The sequence below is a fragment of the Porites lutea genome, chromosome 1 (genome assembly GCF_958299795.1).
Source record: "Porites lutea chromosome 1, jaPorLute2.1, whole genome shotgun sequence".
NCBI lineage: Eukaryota > Metazoa > Cnidaria > Anthozoa > Scleractinia > Poritidae > Porites > Porites lutea.
Genome location: NC_133201.1, coordinates 22,953,143 through 22,963,965, shown reverse-complemented (window position 1 = coordinate 22,963,965; position 10,823 = coordinate 22,953,143). Strand labels below are relative to the sequence as shown.

The 10,823-nt window shown below is 35.5% G+C and overlaps 1 protein-coding gene across 1 annotated transcript; it reads left to right on the top strand.

Moving 5' to 3' along the window:
- The first annotated feature begins 3,457 nt into the window (after positions 1-3,457).
- LOC140926566 (uncharacterized) lies at positions 3,458-8,309 on the top strand. The gene is made up of 4 exons (XM_073376298.1): positions 3,458-3,461; positions 4,914-5,068; positions 5,895-5,958; positions 6,111-8,309. Exons 1-4 carry the CDS (start codon positions 3,458-3,460, stop codon positions 8,231-8,233), a joined length of 2,346 nt encoding a protein of 781 aa, XP_073232399.1. The 3' UTR covers positions 8,234-8,309.
- The last annotated feature ends 2,514 nt before the right edge of the window (positions 8,310-10,823 follow it).

Here is a 10,823-nt window from a genome sequence, read left to right as displayed (position 1 = left end):
AACCTCTTCCTCTTCCTCTTCAATTGTTAGTAAAGACTCTCTAGGTTTTAATGGTTTAACATAACACTCATGTACTTTTATTTGTAAAGATGTTACAGTCTTACTAGTAAATATTCCTTCTATTATAAGTGCCATTTTAACATTGCAGTATTGATCAATATATTTAAAAGGATTTAAATCTTTCTTTCCCTTTGTTTTAAATAGTGAAAGAATTTTCTTTGATTTCTCAGAGTAAATAAGTTTAGCGTAGAGAACTGGTGCGGATGAGTGATCTATTCTTGTTTTCTTCTTTCCTTTCTTATCTGTATATTCTTCTTGTTTGAAATAAAATGGTGAAGATAGAGTTGATGCCAGATCTGCACCGTATTCATTCTCTAGATGTTGCTGAGGGATATTTGTTACATTGTTAATAGCATCAAAAAATGCTTTTTCTTTAGTATTCGGTATGCTATCTTTAGCCCAAAGACATACTGGAATACTATAACCTACTAACTTGTTTGTTTCTTGGTTATTCTTCTCACTCACGCCAAAAGAGAAAAGAAGTGGAGTTTCGATTACCAAAGCTCCTTTCTTTCCATTTGGATCTTTGACTTCAATTGGGATACGTTTGTATTTGATCTTGCTATCTTTTACTTTAAAATCTTTGGCTTCATTAAAGATAATGTTGTCTGGGGTTAGATGATCGTAACTTGATAACTGCATTTTTTTATTATAAAATTTATTTCTTTAAATCATTTTTAAATATCCATCAAGATAATAAGAAATAATACTTCCTTTGTTTATATTTATTTCTTTATATTTCTTAAACCATTCTTCATCAAATCTAAGAGAAAGTGGTAAACGAAAAGCAAGACCATCACTACCATCATCTGATTTACCATTACAACAAAGTAATACTAGACATTTTTCTTCTTGTTCCAAAAGTTCAAATTTACCATCAATATTAATTTTGTCAAGATAAAAACCTGAATTTATTTTTTCATCAAAATTATCCAAATAATGCTTCGAAACTATTAAATCTTTCATTTTTATATAACTAGATATCTTTAAATCATTTCTCTGGCCAGAGTAAATTTACGGACCAAAAATTACTCGATTCAGGATTAGTATAAGTTGACTCTCCCTGTTGATTTTTAATCTTTTTAGCTCGAGCGAGATACCTCTCTTTTCGATCTTTGTCTTTATGGATAAGATAGTCTGGATACTGTGATGACCCGAAATGAATTTTCTTTCCACTTGAAAGTGTTGCTACATATTTGTTATTTTTGCGTGATGAATAATCAAGCGATTCAGCACCGAGTTTTTTAACTTTTCTGGTTAGTTTTTTAAACTCCTTACCTGAAACAACGTATTTATCATCATCTGGCGAGGATGAATCTTTAGGTTCATATGTTGGATCCTCATCATGATTATAACCATCATCAACTATAAAATCTAGGTCTTCTTTTGTAGGAATATCGTTTTTAGATTCCATTTTATTATTTGATTAGATTATTTTATTGGGAAATTTCCCTACACAACTCATCAAATGAGATTTTCCCTATTGTTAATAAACTTTAAATCATTATACCATTTATCTGTTTTTGTAATTGGTATAGGAATATCTAAATCCTCAAAATCATCCTCATCTTTTCCAACACATTTCCCTAAAGATAAATAACTATTTCCTCTTTGATCAAAACCTCCACCATAAAAAGCGTATTTATATGCCAAGCAATCAACAATAATTTTTAAACGTTCTAAACTAATTTTTTTACCTTCAATATAATTTTCTAAATACCTAAAAAAAATTTGAGTTACATAGGAATAAAAACAACGTGTTTCTTCAAACTCATCACAATCCTCATAATTTTCCATTATTTTATAAATATTATTAAAAATTGATAAAAGTCTAGTAAAACCTTTCAAGATTTTTTCTCTTTTTAAATTATTAGTTTCTTTTGCCTCCTTAATCTGTTTACATAAAATTTCAATGTGATAATCAAATAACTGGTTAGGCATGAAGTCTTATAATCTTATTATTAGATTATAAGACTTTAAGTCATAATTAAAGAATATCACTATCAGGCACTGAAAAATCAAAACGTTTATCAAATATTTCATCAACATCAATTTCTTCATCACTATCATTATCACTATCACTATCATCAAATATTTCATCAACATCAATTTCTTCATCACTATCACTATCATCAATATAACTTTCATCAATATAACTTTCACTTTCACTTTCAGTATCTAAATTTTCTAACTTTTCAATATATGATTCAAAACTATAATCTACCTTTAATTTATCCTGGAATATTTTCAAACTTTCAAAAAAATCTTTAAATCCTGGATAATCATTTTCTACGTTATTATCATACTTTTCCTGATCAAACCCATAACTCTCTGGATCGTGATATCTATCAGTATAATCATCTAATTGTAATCCTAAAGATTCTACAAAACTAATATCATTCTCTTTTAAATAAAACTCACTAATATCTTTAAGATATTCTATTTCTTGAGCTTTCAAAAATTTATTAAAGTGAAACTTAATATTATTAGCTTGTGGGCTATCAAATATCTTTCCATCATTATCTAATTTCTTTACAAATTTCTCACATGTCTTATCAATCCCTCTTATAAAAAGATATTCATTCTTATATTCCCTTGCATAATCTGGGATTATATTACTATTCTTAATGAAATTCTGGTAATTCGAAAACTGAGCCAGGACACCCATTTTACTAACTACTAAGGGAAACTTTCAATAATAATTAAGAAGGTCTCCGTGTTAAGTGGGTGCCCGTAAAGAGGGGTTCAAGAAACGTACGGTAGCTGGTAAAGATCGAGGCCGTCGCATTGTGGGAGCCTTTGTTAAAAGTTAAATTCTAATAAACGAGCTAATATTCTACCTTGGCAGGACTTTCGAATTCAGAAAATACAATGTATTTAGTTGTTCAGTCAATCTCCGGCCGACCCTCTTGGTGAAGCAACCATCGGAGGCACATGTGCCTCTGTTCAAACCTTTGTCCCTTATAAGGGTTTTACTGCAAGCGGCTCTCTCGACCCTCATAAACAGTGCTATGTATTCACAAAAGAGTTGTTTTGCAGAGCTATTCTGGATTTCACTCATGACACTTGCGAAATGTGATCTTTAGTTACAGGTAATAATTGGCCAACGGTGATTTCAAATCACCGTAAGTCTGTTTGTAGCTTTAAGTCCGTCATGTTGGCCCGTCTTCTCCTTCGCGAGCATTTTCAAATTTTAGGATCGCATTTTTTACCGCATACAAGCACTGTAATCTTACTGGATTCGTACTGTGGTATTATCAAAGAGACTGGGCTTTTTCTCCTGGGTTCCCAAACAGTACCTAGAAAGTGTGAGAGTAAACATTGGTTGCCCTCTAGTGCGGACGGACGGTTGTCGTTCTGTCGGTGTACGGTCAAGTGATTACAAAATGTTTCTGGAATGGGTAGATTTGCTTACCCATGGTGCTCTGCACGCGCTCCCGAGAGCTCCGCAAAAATTAAAGTTAATTATCTGATCCACTGCCTCGAATGAAAATAGGTTGACATAGCCATACTACATAGAACATAGAAAATTAGGATGCTTATTAAATATTGATCTGTGCTGCGTAACTAATATATATAAAGGGTGCCTCCTGTTTTTGTCTTTAATATTAACTGGTAAGAGACTTGGGAATAGACTGAAGCATTTTCTTAAATGCATATTAGATACATCTGTGCTTGGCACTTTTGTGTTAACTCTCTCGCTTTATGTACCTTGTATGCTAAGCCGTGTAGGTTCTCTTTACGGACTCTTATATACATGGTTGCTTCCGTAATATGGTGATTGTAATCTCGATAATAAGCAACAGACATTAAAAAAATACAAACTTACAACTTCTGTAGCTTAGATAGACCATAAAATATCCCAAATGGAAGCTGTTCAAATTGGTTGTTGTGCAGCCACCTGCAACAATAAGAATAAGGTTAAGTAAGAATTATCAGTGAAAGACGACCTCATCCTTGTTTATTTATTTATTATTTGTTTGTCTCTCGTTGGAGCTATGCTATAAACACTATTTTGCATGCACCTACTTGCATTGTTTCCCGCCCTCTGGTAAGCTAGGTTTTAATTTTAGATTAACATGTAACGACCAACAAGATATATTTAAGTTATTTGCACAAGTCCATGGTTTGCACTGTTTTATTGTCATTGATTATTTTAGTTTACAACTAGAAATTATTTTAAAAAACAAATGAACAAAAAAAAATTGACATTTTTTTTTGTCTTTTTACCTTTATTCGGTAAATACTAAAAGAAAGCATCCTAAGTGAGATTTGGGCAAAGAGTTTTCCTTCAAAGCCTTTATAGACACTTTAAAGATCAAAATTAGAACGGTTACACGCCGGGTCAGCTGTCGGCATTTTTTAGTCACGCCAATGTCGCCAAAATGGCGTCCTGGCCGTGGTTATTTTTGGTCAACCTGGGAACTAGTTTAGGGCAGTATAAATAGCGCTCGATTTGCAACCCGGGAAAGCGCGGGCTGAATCGAAAACCGAAATACCGTAAAAGCGCGAAAAACAAGGAATATTTTGATACCAAAATCGATGGGAAAAGATTGATATGTGATTTTTCCTTCGTCTTCGCTTTCGCCCCATAATGGAGCAATAGGCAAACGGCCTGAAAATGACAAACTTCGGCTTCAAAAGGCTTTTTTGTTCTTCTGAACCCAGAGTCGAGAACTGCAATCTTGGAAACCCCAAACCTTTGGTAAGAATCGTATGTTTTTAGTTTTGGTGATTTCACTTTAGTTTTACAGAAATAATGCTTTCATTTATGGGTGTTTTGTATCAGATGCTCGTAGAAATCGGCTGGTACTCAAATAACTGAGACTTATTTCCTAAATCTTCAACACCAGTGACGCCTCAAAAAAGAAAAGATTATGTCCGCTTTGCCGTTGGGCAATACGCAAAGGAAAGAAAAATCCGGCAGCAAGAGCTAGCCAAAGAAAAAGCCAGCCTCTCAAGTGAGGTGAAAACCTTGCAGCGACAAATCCAGAGACTAGATAATAAGGTATTCAAATTCTGCTTACAATTTTAACATACGATTGCAGCGAGGGTTGGAACGAGGTTTGATTTCCTTCTCATGTTTACCTATTCTTTCTTATTCTTTGCATATCTGTAGGTGATCATTTAATCGAAACGTTTTTCTTTTTTCCATCCGATATCGGGCCTTTTTTTAACACAAATCGACATAAATTTGTAACACGATCCTGTAAGAGATTCCTCTTAGTCAATAACGATACATGTAGTCACGCAAGTGAGGAGAAATCGACATTTGATATACAGTAAACACCATTGCTTGTTAAATTCTCTTATTTAAGACTGAGAAAATCAAAATTAAAGATGAAAAATCCACACTACTGCACGCAATGTAATATTTGGAATATATTAATATCTATTTACATTCATAAACACAGAATCTTTTTAGCTCTTTGATTTTGACAACAATGTTTTAAAGACATTAGTATTTCTCCAAAATTATACTGACAGATTTAAGCAAGTACAATTGTACATGTAGAAGAGACTATCGTTTTGAAATGAATGGGTACAAGGTTTTAAAAACAACGGAATGCTTTTTGCCAGCTTGCTGTGATATTACAAGGGCGGCCACAAATAAGATATGAGATGGCATAATCTTTGATAATCAGCCTGGTCATAATTGCATCTCCTGTTGAAACCTCCCATTAAACAATCAAAATAAAAAAATCTGATCAAAACAGATTTTAAAAGCAACATGCTACAAATATAACTTGAAAAATATTTTCGGGGAAGGTTGGTCCCAGCATGACTCAACGTCTTACTTATACTTAGGTGTAAGCCAATATAATATTTTTCAGAAAAAAGAACTTGGAGAATGTCTGTCAGCTGAGAGTCAAGAAAAGAATGTTCACACCCCTGAAGGTGAAATAAAGATAGATGACTTTGTCATTTTTGTATGAGAAAATATTTGTTTGAATAAAAGGAGGCCCATGTGTATGACATTTATCTGCTGATATAAATTAAAAAATATGAAAAGTAACAGACCATAATCTTTACTCTCTGTTTTTAAACAGTGACACGTGTACGTCCACCAACGAACACTGTCTCACCTCAGACACTACAGCGTAGATGTAGAGAAACATTTCAGGCTGCCATGAAGATTCATGGAGGAACAAAATCTAACAAAAGACCTGCACTTGATGGTCTCTACCACACTGTTTCTAAAAAATGCAAAACTAGTGTGCTTGGTGATTATATATTATCTAACAGTAAGGTTACAAATTATGTCATTAAGCAATGTAAGCGAAGGCAGTTGGCAGAATTTGAATGTTCAAAAGATAATATATTGCGAAGTATAGCTACTTACTATACTTCTGGGGTAATGGGGAAAAGGAAATATCAAGCTGTGAGGCAGGCATCCTCAATGAAGTCTAGTAATTTAAAGAGGGGGGGTAAAACAGCAATTAATTTTATGCCAAACTGTCCCATTCCAAAACTTATCACTTATAATTCTCTTGTAAGTGAAATTAAAAAGATTGACATAGGAAAGGTTTATTATATTGAGGAAGAATTCTGTACTGACATAGATGATGAAAATATTAATGGGTGCTTTAGAGATTTACGAGAGTATTTACCACGGCTAGCAAAATTTTACTTAAATATGCAGGGAAAACGCAAAGGTGCATTGAAATGGTTTGGGGAAACAGAGGGTAGGTTTCTTGTTGCATTTGGGGGGGATGGATGTCCTTTTGGTAAAAATGAATCTGCTTGTTCCTTCCTTATTAGTTTTCTGAATGTAGGAAAGAGAGTGGCATCCAGCAGTGACAATTTTTTAGTCTTTGGTGCTAATGTAGAGGAGACGTCTCCTGTTGTAAAAAAGTACTTAAATTCTGTATGCAAACAAATTGTAGATTTAGATGGACGTATATTTGAAATTAATGGTTTACAAGTGCCATTTCATTTTGAGGAGCTTCCCAATGACATGAAAATGCTTGCAATGCTTGGTGGGGAGCTAAGCAATTCTGCTACATTCTTTTCGTCATTTGCAAATGTGAGTACAAATGACTGTACTGACTTAAGCGGCACATTTGGGTCCAGCCCTTCATGTAAATGGAAACCCTGGGAGTATTCAAGTAGACTGAAGGTTGTTCAAAAAGTAGATTCTTTGAAGTCGTCCCTGGATGGGAAACCTTTGTCCAGAAAACAGAAGAGAACTAAAGTAACAGAATTTATAGCTCGTCAAAAGAGCCGTCAAGAATGTCTTCCTTTGGTGGGTAAGTTAATTGACAAAGCTCATGTAGAGCCACTTCATCTCAAAAATAATGCTTGGGGGTATTTTTTCAAAGTATTGTTAAAGGAGGCAGTGGCCAAATCCAACATACCACCAACCTGTAAAACATTTGCAGAGGTCCCACAGGATACCTGTCTAGGGAGAGTGGTCACTGCTCTCAAATGTGAAGTGAAGGCTGGTCGCTTGGCCAAAAAGGTTCGAAAATGGTTTGACGAAACACAGGGTAAGTCGGGGGATTTACAGTATCGTTTTACAGGCAAAGAGTCACGGTTGTTTTGTCACAACTTTGCAAGGTTGTTGACATTTTTGAGGCAGGAAGGAGACAGTCAAAAACAACAGCAGACTGTGCTCACCCTTGCTTATGTTGGGTTAAGACTGAGGGATTTGTGTTCAATCATCAATCGATTTGAAGTGGAAGATACTCATCTTGAGCAACTTCCGACCTTAGCACAAGAGTACTATCGTGCCAATGCACTACTATTACCCACCTCAGTAAATCCCACCATCTGGACCATTGGTCATGTTGTGCCTGCTCATGCCAGGCAAGTCTATGATAAGTACGGTCAAGGTCTTTTAACAGTAACAATGGAAGGTAGAGAAGCTAAGCATATAGCTTTGCAAAAGTTAAGTGCAAACACCACCTACCAGAATCGATGGGCTGAAATTTTCAGGCATGAATTTATTATGTTACTATGGTTACCTGAACAGCATCATGAACCTTGTTCTTACACTCCTAGTAAAAATGTTTACATTCCCCAAAGGGTTTTTAATGACACTAACTATTGTTATTGTGGACTACATAAAGCTGATCCTGCTGACCAAAGCTGTTGTTTATGTGGTGATCATCTCATGACACTAATCCATAAAAGTGTAAAAGAAGGGAAAATTGTTGCAGGGTTATCTTAGTCTCAGAAAAGTATTTAAAATCATGAAAAGGTGAAGTTACATGAAGTGTCAATTGCAGCCACCACATTATTGGGGTAAGTAAACAGCACCTGACCTTCGCAATTAGCTGTTATCTGTTTTTGCTTCAGAAACTTCAGCATTTCTTGTATAATCTGTTGAGTGACAAATGACTGCACACAACTGCATTTTATGTAACTTTACCGTGATTTAACAGGCCTTAATGCACTGAATAGTGGCCACTCTGAGAGTTGTCTCGAGTGTTTCCTTGAGATATTTTGAAACGTTACATATATTATATACCGTAATCATCTGTAAATATTAGCAATGAAAAATGTACTTTGGAGATTCTCAGATCTGCCCCTGAAATTAAAACACTTAAAAATAGTTTGTATATTTTATAGTAAGAAAAAAAAAAGAGAAGGTAATTAAATGTCATATTTTACTACCCATGAAAACTGTACCCAAACTCATTCCAACATCCATAATTGCAAACTAGAGTTAGCTGCTTTCGTTTGCAATTGTAGGATATAGAAAGAGGCTTTTCTCTGCTTGCAAGCACCTCTGCTTTAAAACCTTTACGGTTTCCGCCAAAGCTTTTCTTAAGTTTATTGGCGACTTTACTCTGAGGGATGCCACAAAACCTCGAGAAATCGCGCAGGAGACGATTTTTTTTAGTGTATTTAATCACATTGTCCTCCACTGACACCCCAAAAGCTGAAGGCGCCCCCTGCACAGACTTCACTAAAACTTCAAATATTTCTTGGGGGAGGTCACGCTTCACCTCTATAGTCCATGGATTGGAAGCCTTCGGGTTTGCTGACATCCGCCTTCTTATCCTGTTCAGCCAGATCAGAACCTCTGATGTGATCATGGGCCACGCCGGGAGGGAAGACATGAGAGATTTATCCATCCCATGCACCCCAACCTCATGTCGGTGGTAGACATTCAGCATTAGCTGACTAGCTTCCTCCCTAAAGTGGGTGTAATTGGAAATAGAGCGCCGAAGAGCGGTAAAATTGCCTATCGACGTCTCCAAAATATCATTTACATTAACTTCAGGGCCTTCATCTTCCTCGGCTTCTTCACTCTCCACCAAAACTTCTTCAATTACTTGTTCGCGGGAGAAACGCTGTCTTCTGGCCGCCATTTTTTTTGGGTAAGACCGCTGGTGTGACCGCGGTAACTAAATGACGACTTTTTTGAGACAGCTGACCCGGCGTGTTATTACGAAGACTTTTGAATGACAAAAACGATTGATATAATGTGTTAGGCAGCGGTAAACCGTACCAGTTTGAGCCGCCGGTTTTGGAAGAAGAATCAGAAGAAACTTATGCCTCTGACAAATCCTTCGATGGCTTAAGGCGTGAGCGTATGATTCATTTCCTCTATAAATGGTTGCTATGAAAGCGACGATATATCATTGAAATGAATACGTTTAGGAATTCCCTCAGGAAGTTTTGTGATTATTCACCCTTACCCCACGCTGTTTCTCTATTCGGTTTTTGTTGCGTTCGCGCGTACCTAGAGCTCCGCTTTGAATGCGAATGCAAATGCACAATGGTATTGTTAATCAAAGTTATTTACATTCATGTACAAGACGTTGTGGTGTGATGTGATGTCATAATGTCATGTACAACACAAAGATCATAAAAATTTTAACACTGCGTGTACAAATCGCGCTGTCATTAAGACAAGATTTAAATATTATTGGCCTCTATTGGAAAGCCCAATATGATTCTTTACAACCCCATATTTGTATTATGCACGCAGTAATTAATGATAATATTATAAATAATAATAATAATCTAGTAATTTGCTACAGTGTCTTTTAACATACAAATGATCAATGAGAAAAAATGAAAATGAAAATGGGAATATAAAATTTATCGAAGGCGCCTGTACATAGCCTCATGCCAACGCCTAATAGAAAAAAATGGAAACTCAAAAGGTACGACAACAAATGCCCAGCACTGGGCAGATATACGAAAAAATGCCTCTTCATGGGAACTTAGCACTTTACAGAAATGACCCGCAAATGCACCGGGGAGGGGCATAGGTACTGTCACAACAGCCGATATTTCAACGTTATCTTTAGAACGGAACTCAGTTTTATCAGAGTTAACATTTCAGCATTTCAAATATGATTTTAAAACATTGAAGTTTAAGATCGCAGAAAACTCTGTACAGGTAAATGTTTATTCAGCCGTCTTGCAATTTGTTTTACCAAGATTCATAAGCAGTAAGACGTTGCGATCGTATTTAACCTTAGATGGGAAAACGAAAGTTACTTAAACATTACTTCCTTGAAGTTTCCGTCCCTAAAAAAGTTCTCAGCCGCTTTACCATTCTTTGTAGGAGCTCGTTTTTAACTAGGAGGATGTTAGTTGTTTATTCTGCTATGAATGTAAATTTACATGAAACACTTGCCGAACATAATATTTGAACAGTATTAGCATAGCCACACCACATATAAGCAAGCTTGTACACTGTATAATTTGAATTACCTCGAATCAACAGAACTGAATTACCTCCCGTTAAGACACAGAGCCATGCTGAATTACTTGAGTTGTCTACAAGTTAACTACGTGAG

What these genes read in the sequence shown, in the direction of transcription:
- LOC140926566 (XM_073376298.1), top strand. An exon ending in TCCAGAGACTAGATAATAAG is followed by an intron (nt 5,069 to 5,894) that starts GTATTCAAATTC and finishes AATATTTTTCAG; the next exon opens with AAAAAAGAACTTGGAGAATG. An exon ending in GAATGTTCACACCCCTGAAG is followed by an intron (nt 5,959 to 6,110) that starts GTGAAATAAAGA and finishes GTTTTTAAACAG; the next exon opens with TGACACGTGTACGTCCACCA.